This window comes from Hibiscus syriacus, unplaced genomic scaffold (assembly GCF_006381635.1).
Source record: "Hibiscus syriacus cultivar Baekdansim isolate YM2019G1 unplaced genomic scaffold, ASM638163v2 tig00116997_pilon, whole genome shotgun sequence".
Taxonomy (NCBI): domain Eukaryota; kingdom Viridiplantae; phylum Streptophyta; class Magnoliopsida; order Malvales; family Malvaceae; genus Hibiscus; species Hibiscus syriacus.
This window is the reverse complement of record NW_024063513.1, coordinates 3,721,921-3,738,304: the sequence shown is the minus strand read 5'-3', so window position 1 is coordinate 3,738,304 and position 16,384 is coordinate 3,721,921. Positions and strand designations below refer to the sequence as shown.

Genomic DNA, 16,384 nt, shown 5'->3' with positions numbered 1-16,384 from the left:
TCACATTAGCCAACCATATACTACTATATATATATATATATATATATATATTTAAAAAAAAAAAAAAACTTCTCCTGTATATTATTTGGTCCGTGAAAATTGTAAATGCTACAATTAATACTTAAAAGATTACTATATGTATATTTGTTTAATGAGATGCGGTTAAGAGTTATTCGTATTTAAAATATGCTGAGAAATTGAGGATGGTTTTTGTGAATCCCTTAATAATTCTTCTCATGCAGCAGTGGGACCTTTAGCCAGCCAGCCCTTCCTCTTTTGTTCTATTCCTTGGTCTATTTCTTCCTGTTTTCTTTGCTCTCCCCTCAGCAATGGCCCTTGTCCCATTTATGCTTTGGCTCGTAGCTTTCCTCCTCCTCGCCCAAAATGGGGTTCACTGTTATGGAGACAAGCAGCTCCTCAACCTGCAACAACGCCGCTTTCAATGGAACCACAATTCCCATACTTGTTTGTCTCGTTCTCGTAAATCAAGTAAGCTCTCTTTTTCTTTCTTTCTTTCTCTCTCTGCGTGTTATCAGATGAAATGAACTACATTCATTACATTGCTTGTCCAAACTTCACCTTTATTTTATTTTCCACTCTGGGATGCATCTCCATCACTGTATCTGTTCTCATTTTCTTTTTCCTACTAGGGATAGGAATAGGGTCCATAACTGTGTTCATGGCTTCATGCCTTGTGGGAGACACCCATTATTGCCCTGCCCCCTCTCTCCCTCTCTCTTTACATTTAATCCAGAGTGGAAAACTACATAAACTGTACTTTGAGTTTATCTTGATTTTGCTTTGGTTAGATTATGCAATTATAATTGGCTTCTGTCTGCTTTTACTTTTATTATATAATAAATATCTCAACCTCTCAATTTAGCTTAACTAATGGGTTTTACTGCTTTTACTTTTATAATGTGAATCAGCAAATCTAGAAATTTAAAATTGGGGTCTAAAATTTTAATTTTCTCTTTTTAAAAATAATGGGTATGCAAAATATTTATTTTTTCTTGTTTCCTTAACATATCAAGTTAAATTTAATTATTTTCCCAAAATAATGGAATGCAACCGCCCTTGCCGTCAAATTGGGGTCTAAAATTTTAATTTTCTCTTTTTAAAAATAATGGGTATGCAAAATATTTATTTTTTCTTGTTTCATTAACATATCAAGTTAAATTTAATTATTTTCCCAAAATAATGGGATGCAACCGCCCTTGCCGTCAAATCCATACATACAAACATGTATTTACTGCTTTTTCTTGCATTACAACCTTTTGCTTAAAGTTTATGGGGTTTTCTCCTTTTCTCTCTTTGGTTTAATTTGCTTTTTTAAGTCATTGTTATGCTTTCATCTTTCTTAATCCAATAATATGTTTGATTATATATCTTTACCCCTTTGGTTTTGGATGTTTAGGGAAGGAGAAAGGTGCGACTATATTGGAAATGAAGCACCGAGATTGGAGGAAGGCACAAAGACTGGAACAAGTTACTTCAAAAACGCCCGATTTCGAATGATCTAAGAGTTGGATCATTGCAAGCCCGAATCAAAACATGGATGGCACCTGCCGAAACACGACAAGTTCCGGTTGCTCGAATCCCCTTAACTTCTGGTGTCGAACTCAGGACACTAAACTACATTGTTACGGTGGAAATAGGTGGTCGGAAAATGACTGATTGTCGACACCGGAAGTGATTTAACGTGGGTTCAATGCCAGCCTTGCAAATCATGTTATGGTCAAAAAGGGCCATTTTTCAACCCTGAAGCATCTCCTTCCTACCGAACAGTCTCATGCAATCCATCTGTGTGTCAGTCACTTGCATTTGCAACTGGGAACACGGGAATATGTGGGGGAAACCCGCCGACATGTAACTATATCGTTAGCTATGGTGATGGACCCTACACTCGTGGTGATCTAGCTCATGATCATATCAATCTAGGCAAGACTCCGGTGGATAATTCTGTATTCGGGTGCGGCCGGAATAATAAAGGTCTGTTCGGTTGAGCTTCTGGCCTGTTGGGACTAGGGAGGAGTTCTATCTCTCAGGTTTCTCAAACTTGGGCAATATTTGGTGGTTTTTTTTCCTATTGTCTGCCTTCAAGAGAATCCGGGGCTTCTGGTTCATTAGTTCTGGGAGGCAGTTCATCAGTTTACAATACTTCAACCCCTTCTCTTACACTAGAATGATCCCAAATCCAAAGCTATCAACTTTCTATTTCCTCAACCTTACTGGCTTCAGTGTTGGTGGGGTGACACTGCAAGATTCAAGCATCAGGAAGACCAAGATGCTTATCGACTCCTGGACCGTTATCACGAGGCTTCCTCCAACACTCTACAAGGCCTTGAAGACAGTTTCAGAAACAATTTTCGGGCTTCCCAACAGCACCGGCTTTAACAAATTATTTACATTTTCTTTTTAAAATGAGCGGCTGTGAAGGATTTAACAACTTTACAAATTTTAATAAGGCTTAATACTAAAATAAATGTTCAAACTATACTTAAAATCTCGAATAGACGTCTAAATTATTTTTTGACTCATCTCGGTGTCTAACGTTATAAACGTTATCTATCTGGGTGTCTTGGTCGTAACGATTGTTATTAAAACCGTTAAATGACACGTGTAACAATCTTATAATTTTAATTTTTTAATTTTTTTAAAAATTAAAAATATTATTAAAAAAAATCAAATTGCCAAAGGCCTCTCTTCCTTGTGTGCTCCCCCTTTTCCCCTCAAAGGGTAAACGGCCAATGGTCAAATGACCGATCAAATGGCCTGCTGCCACAGTCGACGAAAGGGCCAATTATCACGATTAAATTTGAAGGAATGAGTGTTTTGAGATTTTAAGGATTAAAAATTTAAATTTAGGGATTTGAGAATTTTAGGTTTAGAGATGAAAGTAAAAATTATGACAGGTCATTAGGCGGTCGATGACGTATAGGTGGCTGGTCGTCGGTGAATGAGTTGTCGGAGATATAACCGGAGGTCAGAGTAAATGAGACTAGAATAAGAAATCTTAAGATTTCGAGGTTTTTTGTTGCTGATATTTTTGAAAAATTAGGGCTTTTTCTAAATTAAATTATTTTTAATCTTTAATTTTTTAAAAAATAAAAATTTAAAATTACCAGATTATGACACATATCACTTAACGAACAAATCAACGTCGTTGACCGGGTACTTAAACGGGTAACGTTTGTAACGTTAGACATCAAGATGAGTCAAAAAATAGCTTAGGCACCTATTTGAGATTTTGGATATAGTTTGAGCACTTCTTTTGGTATTAAACCTTTTAATAAAGTCGTAGTGTCTTAAAATCTTAATATTTTATTCAATCAATTATTATTTATTTATATTTTATGCACAAACCAAGAGATTTGGTTGCAGAGGAGTTATTGTTATTCTTTGAAATCTCGGGTTCAAATATCATGAATGTCAGAAGGATGAGCGTTCAATGTCAAATAATTGAATTCTCACTGAACAAATATTATCTTATACTTACCTCATATTAATAAAAAAATACTTATATTTTATATAAAATAACAAAATTTGCTCGCAAATTTAAAAATACTTGATTGGTCAACTAAGACAGCTTCACAAGTTGCTCGCAAACGATTAGATACATGCCTGCATGAATTAACTAATTTATAAATTTTCTTTTTAAAATGAACGTGCCAATTATTTTATATTTAAAAATACTTGAAAAATGAACGTCTTTATCTACACTTAAATGAACCAGTACAAATAAACAAACTCCATCCCTGCAAATTTAATTATGTTATTGCCACTAAATCCACTTAGCTCATTATTGAATCTAGCCATCAAGTTCACAATGAAACAATGGTATCGCTAGTGAATTTAGATCGCTAAAAATAATATCATCATCCTTGGTATAGCTGCTACAATCTTGATAATCAAAGTATGTTTGAATGTCATCTGGAAAGCTTCGACGAGGTGCATCGGGTTTCGGTGGCATTGATGGACGCGTTGTTGCCGAGGTCCTCTCTAGCATTTTCTTAAATCTCGACGATCGCAACAAATGACCCAGTGCTGATGATTTTGATCTAGCACAGTCCTTGTTACCAATTAATCGTTTATCACCTGTAAAGATAGTTTGAGACTCGATGAAAAACCCTAATTTAGAATCGATATCGTGTTTGAGATCTCGTTCATGATTTTCAGAATCATTCGACTGATTTCGATGATTTGAACGTATATAATCAACGTAACAACTTAGGTCGAAGTTTGTAATAGCATTAAGTCCTCTGTATTCTATGGCGGCCATGTCATATGCCATCGCTGCTTCTTCTTGTGTGGCTGAAAAAAAGGGCAATTAATTACTATCAACCATTGATCAATGAAACTAGACTAACCAGCTAGAGATCATATAAATGAAGTAATGTATATAATAAAGGTGAAGTAAATATGCATGCATAATTGGGTGGAGAGTTGGAGAGTTAGGACAATTGACTTTTCCAAATATTAAATAGGCGAGTGGGCAGGGGTGTTGAAGTTTGGTAAACCATATCTCAACCACCTGGATTTTATTACAATTCATTCTCATCGTTTTGCCTTTTGCGATTGCGTATATCTAATTGTAAGCAATTTAAGCAAATAAAATTACCATATGTTCCAAGGTAGAGATATTTGTTGCCAAAAACTATGCCAATTCGAGCTTCCCATCTTCCATTGTGGTGATGCCTACAAGATAAATTGAAGGGCCATCAACCCCACAAAATTGAACTTACATTTAATGCAAAAGAAATCTCACCTGGCTACGCCTCTGTATTTCGAGACCCCCCGAGCAAATCCGCTGCTTTTCCTTTCAATATTAAACCGAAAAATATGAATGATCAAATCATGGGTTAAATATATATGTTTATAATGGTATTTTTACACCCTTTTTTTCAGTATTACCTGCGCAAAGATCCAATATATTCTTCTTTGGATTGACACTCCATTTCCTTTAGCTCGTTTTCATAAGTTGATAACTGCAAACATTTGAAGTTTTCTTTCTGTAAACAAAAACAGATAAAGTGATGAGGGGAAATTTCCAAGTGAAATTAACATACTGGGAAATTGAGGATAGTATCATGTCCCCAGTACTTTAATGCAGCCAAGTCATATGCATGTGCTGCCGCTTCTTCATCGGCATAAGCACCTAACCAAAATACCAATACATCCAAAATAATGAATTCCATTAAATTCCGATGAATCTGAATTATATATGGCAAGAATATAGTTCTCGTATGACAGACATATTTAAAGGTGGTCAGGGGAGGAAAAGAAAGATCACCAGAGTGATGAAACTCACCTAAATATACTGCATTAATTTCAGTTTCCGTCCAAACCATGAAATTCAATAGAAATAACTTTGAGTTATTAATTTGATTGTAAAAAAATTACTGCCGTAGGAAGAGGAAAAGATGTGAGGAAGAAGGATTATTGTTGTTATTATTATTATTACCTTGTCTTCCTTTTTTGTTCTGCGATTCATTCCAGCAATCCTTATCCCACAAATGAGCTTCGAATCGTCCCGTACATCGGTGCCTGATTAATTAAACCGATGAATTAAAGTGTCGACAAGTCAAAACAGAACGGAAGCAAAAAATTAGAACAAGATGACCAAGAAAGATCGCCGATCCCCAGAACGGACAATAATGCTGTATTTATTGCAAGTATGTATATATGTATGACCGATTAATAACCTTGTAACACCTCGATAAGTGGAGGTACGTTGGGGAGGAGAGTGACGGGGAGCAGTTTTACGAGTCCGCTTCCGTTTGGTTGTAGGCTTTGCAGCGATGAATGCATCACTGTTTTCATTATCAGCACCGTTCTTCTGGTATTGATGCGAGTTTTGCGCCATCAAAACTTGCAAAACAAAAATAAGAGGCTGAGCAATAAACACACAAATTTCACACTGAAAACGTTAACAATTGTAGGTGCGAAAGAATGAGAAACGAATTCAAAAAGGATTGAGGGAAATATGGGGGTTTGAGGTCTTTGTGCGAGGGAAAACAGAAGGGGCAGAGAGTCTTCAAGGTTTTCGCCTTCGTTAAGCGGCTTTTCCTCGACTCTGTTTTGTTTTGCTTTGCTTTGCTCTGGTTTATAAAGTAATGCTCCCTCCACGGTTAGCTACTTTGCTTGCTTTGACTGTTTGATTTTGGGTGGTTATATAAAAGATTCACCACAATCTGTTTTTTATTTTTAAAAGGATTAATATAAAAATAATTTCTTAATTATGCTTCGAAAAAAAAATTGTGCCTAAAAAAATTTTCATGTTAAAAATAGGTTTATAGCGTTTTTTCCGTTACACTTGTAGGTGTTCGGCGTTAACCACCATTAAAAATACTGTTATGTGACACGTGTCACGCTATGATAATTTTAGTAATTTTTATTTAAAATAAAAATAAAAAATCTAATTAAAAAAATCTAATTTTTTTAAATCTTAAAAAAAAATCCAAAACTTTTAGAAACTTCATTTTAATCCCTTTGCCACCATCGATCACCACCAACACCGTCAATCGATCAAACACCTAACGACGTATGTTCAACCAACCACCCATGACCAAAATCCCCATGCTTTGGCAACCAATCGAGCACCGAAAAATGGTGTAATTGAAAATATTTATTTTAGGGTTTTGAAACTATAAAAATTCTTTAGATCGATCATGACAATCGGTCGTTTGACAGGATATGGTGGTCGGTCGTTTGCCGTTTGGTTGGCCATGGCAGGGGACGGGGAGAATGGGGAGCACGACTGTGTAGTTGTGCTTTTTTTAATATAAAATATTTTTTTTAAAAATACCATAATGTGTCACTTAACGGGATTTTTTTAACGACAATTAACGTCGGCACCTAAAATGATAACGGAAAAAACGTTAAGCACATTTTTTTAGTGAAAAATTCTTTAGACACTAAAACGTTTTTCCAAATATAGTTTAGTCACTTATTTTTGTATTAAACCTTTTAAAAATATTTATAAAATTTAAAAAAAATTAATATAAGTATATTAAATATTTAAACATACTTCCACATATAATTTTTCATATGTTTAATATTAACTTGCTAATCGAACCCTAAAAACTACTAATAGAAGTAATTGACATTTACCGATTTACATACGTACTTTGACAAATTCGTTCAAGTTCCATTTGGGGTTGCAAGTGCTTCTTCGAATTAAATTTAATATTACTTTGATTTTTCTTTTGATAAAATTACTCTCATGTTTAGAAATAACTAAAGCTACCTTGTATAATCAAATCAAGTTAAATATAATTTTTGAAGTATAATAATAAATTTTAGTTGAATTGGTTTTTATGATCATGTCATTTTATAAATAATAAAATTAATTTTTATTTTTGAAAAAGGAGAGTTTTGTATGGATTTATCAATACTACATACAAAACAGAACATAATCATAGACTCCATTAAAAAATGACCAACCTATTTAGAGGAAAAAGGGTGCACCACAGATACGCAAGTAATCCAATCAGTTCATACAAGGAACCATATTTAACAGTATAGATCCCAAAACTGCTACACCTAGCACCAACGCTAACAAAAATTGAAGAACATAAGATCACCAAACTACAAACAAACGCTTACAAGTTACAACCCTACCAAACACAAACACACAGCACAAGCATAACATAAACCAGACCAGATCCACAATATCTCCAGGGTAAAGCAAAACACTAAGAACCATAAAACAATTACTATCCTATATAGACCTTAGCACCAATTAGGGGATCGCCACATAACACAAAACAACATCACAATCACTCATCTAACTTTAGGATATCATTAGGACATCAAAGCAGCAGTCACTCGCCTATTTTTGAATTTGAATTGCATCAGGCCGCCGGATAAAGTCTTGAACGGAAATGATAAGCGACGGCCAATTGAACTTGGACCGGATTCCTGTCAACAACACTGCTGCATCAAATAATCTCTCCACGCTGATTGAACGTTTATTGAAGATAATGCAGTCCTAGCCCATACAAACCCAAAAAAGCTCATAATCTAGATTGCTTATGCTTCCATGCGAATTTTTTTATGATACCACAGAATGAGCAGAGCTTGTACCGATCCAGGAAATGCAAGATTGATTCCGACTCCTTACAGAGCACACGAAGATTAGATTCCTAAACTGAAACTCCACGTTTGGGTAGATCCCAAAATCCTTGATTTTTTTCACTCTTACGAATTGCAATCCCAAAAATTCTAGGGAATGCCAATTTTAGGGAGGGAACATCTGTCCAATGGCCCTCCCAAAACTCATTCTTACTCCCATCTCCCACAACACTACTTAACTATCGAGTGAGTTTATCCTTATTTTTGGTCAATGGTGAAGTGATGCTTCTCCACAACCAAGATGCCTTCCTGCTTTGAACAGGCCTTGGAAGCAACGAATTTCTATTAGACTCATACTTAGCATCAATGATTTTTCTCCTCAAACATTTAGACTCGTTCCGAATCTCCAAATCCACTATTTAAAAGTGATCGATTCTTGACTCTTATATCGACAAAGCCCAAACCTTCATAAGATTTCGGTTTGTTAAGTATTAACTTTTACAATTTAATTAATTTTCAAAACTCTTTTTATTTTAATATTTATGAAATTAAGTTTCATCTTTTAAATTTTTATAATTTATTTATTTGTTAATCTTTTATTGGTTTCAAGGTTGAGTAATTTCGTCCCATCATAATTCAATTATGGTTTTGTCCCTATGTATCAGCAAGAGAGTAATGATTGACATTAGATCATGAGATTGATCATTTGCAATCTCTGATTCTCTCCTTCTTCCTCCTAATAACTACACACATGATTTAAATATGTAAAGGGTAATTATGCTATTTTAAAATTTAAATTTAAATTCTTATGTTTTAATTTTACGACATTAAATATTATATTATATTATGTTGTGTTGTGTTGTGTTGTGTTGTGTTGTGTTGTGTTGTGTTGTGTTGTGTTGTGTTGTGTTGTGTTGTATAACTATGTAATGATTAATAAAATTTAATGAAATTTCAATTTCATTTTAACAAGGAAATTATCTACTCCATCCGACTAGTTCCGGGTTCGAGTCCCGGGCAACCCATTTTTATTATCATAATCAAAACGATATTCCTAATAGAATATAGGAATCATATGGATCTATATTATATTATATTATATTAAGAAAGTAGCTAAAATTTTAAAAATGAAAAATAGTGTTGAGATTTAATTAAGGGTGAGCGTTCAATCGAGTCGAGTCGAGTTGAGTCAAAAAAATTTTGAGTTATTCGAGTTGAATAATCCTATTTTATAACTCAAACTTGATTTGGAGTTTTTTTAGTTAAGTTGAGTTTGAGTTTCTATTTAAATTTTATTGTAAATATTTATAATATTATGATATTATTTAATTCCGATTTAAATAATTTTTATAACCATCTACGATACATACATATTTCTTCATTTTTTATGTGATATACATATATCATACAGAGTTGGGGAATTCAACTCTAACTTGAAAATCAAACCACTAATTACTAAAAATTTCGAGTTATTCTGGTTGTATTTTATAGCTCGATTTGAACTAAAAGAATTTTCGAGTCGAGTTTACGAAATTACAACTCGAAGTCAAGTTGACTTGAAAAAGTTAGTTTTTCGAATCAAATTATGTTTTATTCACCCCTAGGTTCAATATCACGAAACTAAAGTATGTGAATTGAAATTAAAATTTTAAAATAACACGAACACCTCTAATCAATTTAAACGAATGATTATACATATGACGCCATGATTCACGCTCAATAGTTTTGGTTTTCAAAAGTAAGAATGAAAACTCGCAAAAAAAAATCTACAGAGAAGGAAAGTGGGACAAACAAACACGCATTTCCTTTTCAACCTAATACTCTCCCAATACATTAACTAATTAAAGTAAAAACATGAAGAAGCTGTATTCATCACGGGATAGAATGACCCCTTTTAATTCCAAAGAGAAAATGACCTGCCGAAGCAGCCCTATAAACCTACTTTTTTCTTTGTTGGAAGTTGAGAGTTGAAAATGAAAACATGCGATGTTAATTAATGGCATGGAAATTCTTACCTAAAGGTGGCTTCAATTATCTACTTTTCCATATCAAATTAAATGCAATCACAAGTTAGATTGGTAAATTGCAGATCAGCAGAGCTAGATCTTAATGGAGATTGGTTTAGCAGCCCTTCTTCTAGCTTTTGGGCTACTTTCAAAAGATAATGTTGGCTTATATGTCGGAGCTGCTGATTCAATGATTCATGCTGGGGGTCTGTGTTGAGTGTGTCGTGTGGCTGGCAGTGGTCTGGTCGTATTGTGATAAGCTATTGTTGGGAAACAGTTAGATAATGGATGGATTGTCGGTCCATTGGATTTCACAGACCTATTATGGTTCTGGTGATGACTGTGGTGTTGTTCAGTTTGATGATCTATTGTATACATATCGACTTTTATTTTGACAATGGCGTATTCTTTTTCTTCTATTTAGAATTAAAGAATTTTTTAATGACACTCGTATTTTTGTCTAGTTTTATATATGTATGATATATAAATATCATACAAAATTCCCTTTCCAAAAAAATTGGGCATAAATAATAGCTTTCTAAATTAATATTGGTTTGCAAATTGAAACATATGTATTTTCAACTTTTCTTTTTATTTTACCGCTCCCTTCGTCCTCTCCCCTCCTTTTTCTTTTATAATTTGTGTTATTTTTATAGATCGAATCGATTTCTTTTTTTGATTTTGCTTAACCGTCAACGGCACCAGTTTTGATACTGGTTGCCGACTGTCGGTTGTCTTTTTTTTTTAGTTTTTTAATAAGAATAATTTTGTATTTGTGATACGTATATCTCTGCCTTTGGGGCACATTTATCTGTCTTTTGGTAGTTTTTAGTTTTTTTAACAGTTGTTTTCATTTATCTTTTTTCTTAGTGTTGGATTTAACATTGCCACGACTGATCAATATGACACTTATTTGTTATCATGCTGATCTTTTCTGCTTTGGACCCTCTTATTGATTTGGATACACATTTTGCGTTCGTAGATAGTTTTCTCACGTCGCTCGACTTTGATTTACGATTTGTCGGTGGTCTTTCAGTAGCTTCATTCCCTTTTATGGTTCGTTTGTCGATGCAGTTAGATTTCTCCGTATTTTCATTTTGTTCGAGTATTTTTGTTAGGTTTTTTAACATTTTTCTTCTTTGGTCCTTATGTGATATAGGTGACTAGTTTTTGTTTAAATGGTAATAAGAAAAATGTCATAATTACATTTTAAGTTGTAATTTTGAATATTTTCTATTTTTAATAAAACTATATGCTTTCTATGAAAAAACTTTTCTTTTTCTTTTTAATTAATTTTATGATTGAGTTATTAGTTGAAGTGGAAGACGCTTGCTCAAAATTAACCACGTTCATTAATTGAACCGTAAACACAAAATTTAAATGCAATATCCATCCATAAAAACCTCTGTTTATAACAGAAATAGAAGATTACAATTTCAGCTTCTATTTTTTTCTTCTAAAAATAGAATAAAATCATAATTGAATATAATATATAATTCAAACGTCTAACGTGTTTGACGGCTAAGAAATTTGGTAGAGAATTAATTAAAGAAAAGGACACATTAGTATTGTTATTTGGTAGCTGTTACGAAGCCATATGTATTTAATTTTTGGGTGTGTTTTTTCGGTGTCTGGGCATGGGTTAGTTATGTTGGTTGTGAGACACATCAGGTTCTTGGTTTGGGCTTGTCGGTAGCTATCTATTTGGGCGGCCGTTAGTTGTTTCTCTTCATCTAACTTATCAGCTCTTTGAGGCTGTAACAAGTTGGTAAGATGATAGTACACGTAGGCGTGTATCATCAGACCGGATCAGATCAAAAATTTAAATAAATTATTCTACTTGATTAGAATCAATTAAATATTATTAAAAATCTGAAATTGAGATGAAATATTTGCATTCGAAATGTTGCATCAGCAAAGCTCATCACTTTCTTACAAAAAATGCTCACTTTTCCTTAAGCTTAGTGAAGCTTGGGAATAGAAAAAGAAACTTGGGTTCAGAGGTTGAGCTACGGACAAAATGCTGGGGTTTTTTCACTTACATGGCGCAACAAAGCTTTGAATCTATTGAAGCCAAGCATATACAAAATGCTTGGTAGCCTGTTAATGGATACCTGAAATCCATTTCATACTTGTACCTATCCACCCTTCCAAGCTGTAGAATTGTTTGTCTTCCATTCTCCTGCATAACCAATTCCAAAATAAGCCCTGATAAAATTATTCCATATCGGAATACTTGGCATGTGACATCCAAAAAATGTATAACTAATATAGTATGTGCATTATGGTACCTCCAATGTCAGCTGAAAATTCTTTACTGAGCTTTGGATTCTGAGTCCAGCAGCTCTTCCCCTTTCTCTGAAGTTTAACTCGTATTGGTTCAGCATCTGATTCAACAGGAAGCAATTAAAAGGGTTAGGGAGGAACCGTAGTCCGAATTCTCAAGCTGGTTCGCTGAGGAGAAATACAGGTTTACACATTCTTACATTGTTGTAACGAGGAATCCGTGTGAATAACTTGTGGATTTTGTCCATTTGCCCTTCCCAGCCCTTGGTTAGTCCATTAATGTGTTGCATCTACATAAATGCAAAGCGATTATCCAAAGAGAACCCAAGAAAATATACTAGGGGAACTCCGGGTTAGGGATCTTGAGCTACCTGAGACACATTCTTTAGCTGCATCGACTGATGCTTAGGTATATAGGCCTTCATTCTCCGGTAACTGCCAGTCCATGTGGCTATGGTTGGCACGAATCTTACAACACCCAAGAGAGGATTAGACTGTTTGTTCGACGGCTTGGTCCGGCCACCCTACAATGAAGCAAATTGTTTATTAGCCAATTGAAAGTAAGAATTGTTTGTCCTATCTAATTGCCTTTATCTAGGCAGATTAACCTTTTAGGGACCAAACCTGATTCCATATGTGGTATTTCGTTCCGAAGAGGTTAGCTGTCATGAGTCCAACACAACTATTATCAGAATTAGACAGTATTCCTTTGGTAGTCTGAGCTATGGAAAAAACTGATTTCCCGTTGCGTCGTTTCTGATATGCTACCGCTAGTTTCCGATCTTGTCGTCCCTTACCTTCCTGTGGTGTTGAAATGCCATGTAGACCAAAATTTAAGAAAGCATATGGTAAATGGTTTTTGCACCATCTCAAGTAAGCAATTACTACTGCTCATTGGAGGCAGAAAAGCCAAAAACAGGAGAAGATACTATCATAACTATCATGTGACTAACTTTTATTCAGATTCGTTTCGTTGTTAGGCAATATTTCTAGATGATCCAGATGACTAGGAGCCGAAGTAAGTCTGATTATTGATGAGAAATGCTGTTAGTAGTGTTCTTAACAAGTAAGAGCTTACACTGGTATAAAGTGAATACAAAGTGCCGCCATGGAAACCATCTGGAGAGGGTTCTTTCACAATAACACAAGCACATCTACCTATGTCCAGTGGCAACGGCCTGCACAACAAAGCCCTAAAACAGAAGCCACCAAGCCAAATACGTGAATAAAAAACAAAAGTCCCAATTTTTACAAGCTTCTCTTTTTCAATAATCTCTTAAATTGCAAGTGATTAGAAATATGTTTCAGATACTGACCTATTAGGCAATGTGGACCAAGAAGAAGCTGGGGCGGCCTCGGAATCCGAATAATCCCAAATGTTTAAAGAAGCAGAATGCTCTGAATCAATTGGATCCCATAACTTGCACCCAAAAGCCTTGTCAGGCTCATTCATTTGCATACAGAACTGAAGGGACGACTCTTTCAGGACCTTCCCTGTGGACAAAGATTTGTACCTTGGAACCTGTTTGCTAGTATCAAAAGTGCTAATTGTGGACAAAGACTTCAAATGGGTAGTCCTTTTAGCAACCGGAGAAGAAGACCCCTTTTGTGTTGAAGGATCAGCATTTTCTTTATCAACACCAAAGATAATGTTTTCCTTGTTGTCTGAAAATGATGCATGGTTCCCTTCACTGCAGCAGCGGTTGTGTTTGAGATCACTGAGAGGATTAACATACAGAGAATTGTATGAAGCCTGGCGTTGAACTAAAGGATCCTCGAACGCACTCATTGCTTTTTCAAGAAAGAAGGACGGATTTAGAACTCTGGGTTTTGGTCAGATTTCTTGAAAGCCAGTCCTTTCTTTAAGAAATGATGGTTTCAGCTTGATCTGAAAGAGGGTTTTGAATTTGAAAAGAAAAGGATATAGGGAAATGTGTGGGCTTTGAATGTGCTGTGTTTGGTAAGGATTAACGGTAACTGTTCAAAACTTGTTGTCATCATTATGTGTAGGGAGATATGTTGGAAAGTGAGAAAGACAAAAATGGTTATTAATTACTAGTAATTTATGAACTTGACTGTTGTTTTTCAGATGTAGGAGAAGGCGGGAATAGAGTTTGAAACTTTTGAATAGAAAGGGTAAACTACGCTAATGGTCACTGCTGTTTGGGTAGTGTTCGTTCTCACTACTGATGTTTAAAAAGTAACAAATTGATCACTAATGTTATTGTTTGCTACAAAATGGTCACTCTGTTAACATTATTGCAGTAACTGAATGCTGATGTGGCATGTTAAACCAATTGACTCAGTATGTTTGACCAACCATTTGACTCTTCTTCTTCTAAACCATTTTTTGGTAATGGATTTTTGTTGTTTCGTTCTGGCTTTAACAAGGGTGTTTGGTCGTTGCGTTTGGTAATATTAGATGGAGCTGTTTCAAGGGGAGAAAAATGGACCAAACCTGGGAGGTGTCGAAGAACCGATGGGGGGGGGGGGAAATGGGGATGCTCGAAACAAGCTTACATTGATTCCAAGTGCTACAACAATGGCGACTACTTCGACAGTAACCGAAAGCTTGTCCTTAAAATTGTCTCCATCCATTAATCAAAACGACCGCCATGGAATTGGTTAGACTGCTGATTATCAGTCTAAGCTCAATGACCCCTTAATATATCCCCATGCCTTAAGAGCTCTTGGCATTGAGCTGTCACTTCAAGCACATGAGCATTGTAGGAGCTTCTCAGGTTCATTAATGGAGGATTCATGGCAATTTACGCCAATAACAACGACCTCATCTTCCTCAAACCATGGGATAACAATCCATCGTTTCATTGATGAATGACCACCAAAATACAGAGACTCGTCATAGTTTTTACGCTTGAAATCATAGGGTTTCATGATATACCAGAATTGTTCAAGTTGATTTGGCAAATTATAAATATTTTCATAATTTGCTCATGTATGTATTAAACATATTCAAAATGAAGATCAAGTTGTCGACGTGTGAAACCTGTATAATGACTATTGGGCTTTGTATTTGGTAATCTGCCACCAAAACATAGAGACTCGTCATGGTTTGATTTGGATGATAAATCATCAAATAACTCATCATCACCTTCAACAACCAAGTTCTCAATCTCCATCTTCTATTCAAGATCAGATAATGGTATATATTAAAGACATAACTTCTGATTTTTAGTTAATTGTAAGAATTAACATGATTCTTTTTTTTTCTGCAGGTATTTATGGGTGCTAGATTGAATATGTTAGAGATGAGAGAGAGCTTTCTAGGGTCGTTTATAGGTTTATTGGATAAGTTAAATGACGGTGAAGATGCAAAAGATTTCTAGCAATGGCGCAAAAGATTTTTTCGGTTTAAAGAACAGTAGCAAATCGAGCTATGTGTTTTCTAGGATTGAGAAAGTGGATGATGGAAAGATAGTAGGTTTAACGGTTTGGAGGAGGAGTCAAGCGGTCAGTCAAATATGTTGAGTCAGTATTATGTTATTGTATGTTAAACTTTTCTTGTAAACATTATAAAATGTATTGTTTTTTTCATTTCATAGAAACTTATATTTATCCTTTTATAAATGACTTACTAGAAGAATCTAATTGGTTACGCCAGCTCAGTTATGTTGTTACACTCATTTTAACAAACCAGCTAATATTTGTTTTTATTAGCTATCATAAATCCACAAATATTAAATGAAATAGTTCAGTATAAACAATAATAGATGGAGAAAAAGATAGAGAATGACTTTTGCCAGAGTGACAAGCAACACAAACAAAACCATCATTAATCAAAGTTGTATCAACATTACATGCTTTACACACTTTGAATAATGTATCCTGAAAGGGATGTCCTAATCGGTTGTGCAATAAGATAAAATCAACAACCCCTCGAGCTACAGTGCATTTGGCATGAGCATTATTCCTTGACAAGGTAGAGCAAAAACCATAGAGACCATCTTTTTCACATCCTTCAAGTATCACTGCTCTTGTAGCTTCACCCCGAACCA

General features: G+C 34.8%; 2 protein-coding genes and 1 pseudogene across 2 annotated transcripts; 1 reads left to right on the top strand and 2 right to left on the bottom strand.

The window, feature by feature from the left end:
• The first annotated feature begins 293 nt into the window (after nt 1-293).
• Nucleotides 294-2,474, top strand: LOC120194326 (annotated as a pseudogene).
• Nucleotides 2,475-3,755: 1,281 nt separating this feature from the next.
• LOC120193840 (AP2-like ethylene-responsive transcription factor At1g16060) lies at nt 3,756-9,958 on the bottom strand. Its single transcript, XM_039196270.1, has 10 exons — nt 9,953-9,958; nt 9,523-9,524; nt 5,706-5,871; nt 5,465-5,547; nt 5,312-5,320; nt 5,070-5,158; nt 4,915-4,988; nt 4,769-4,819; nt 4,622-4,698; nt 3,756-4,314 (listed from the first exon to the last, which is right to left on the bottom strand). Exons 3-10 carry the CDS (start codon nt 5,864-5,866, stop codon nt 3,812-3,814), a joined length of 1,047 nt encoding a protein of 348 aa, XP_039052201.1. The 5' UTR covers nt 5,867-5,871; nt 9,523-9,524; nt 9,953-9,958; the 3' UTR covers nt 3,756-3,811.
• Nucleotides 9,959-12,047: 2,089 nt separating this feature from the next.
• Nucleotides 12,048-14,374, bottom strand: LOC120193926 (tubby-like protein 8). The gene is made up of 7 exons (XM_039196347.1): nt 13,685-14,374; nt 13,447-13,561; nt 12,993-13,169; nt 12,740-12,892; nt 12,569-12,658; nt 12,374-12,469; nt 12,048-12,264 (listed from the first exon to the last, which is right to left on the bottom strand). Exons 1-7 carry the CDS (start codon nt 14,155-14,157, stop codon nt 12,121-12,123), a joined length of 1,248 nt encoding a protein of 415 aa, XP_039052278.1. The 5' UTR covers nt 14,158-14,374; the 3' UTR covers nt 12,048-12,120.
• Nucleotides 14,375-16,384: the final 2,010 nt, after the last annotated feature.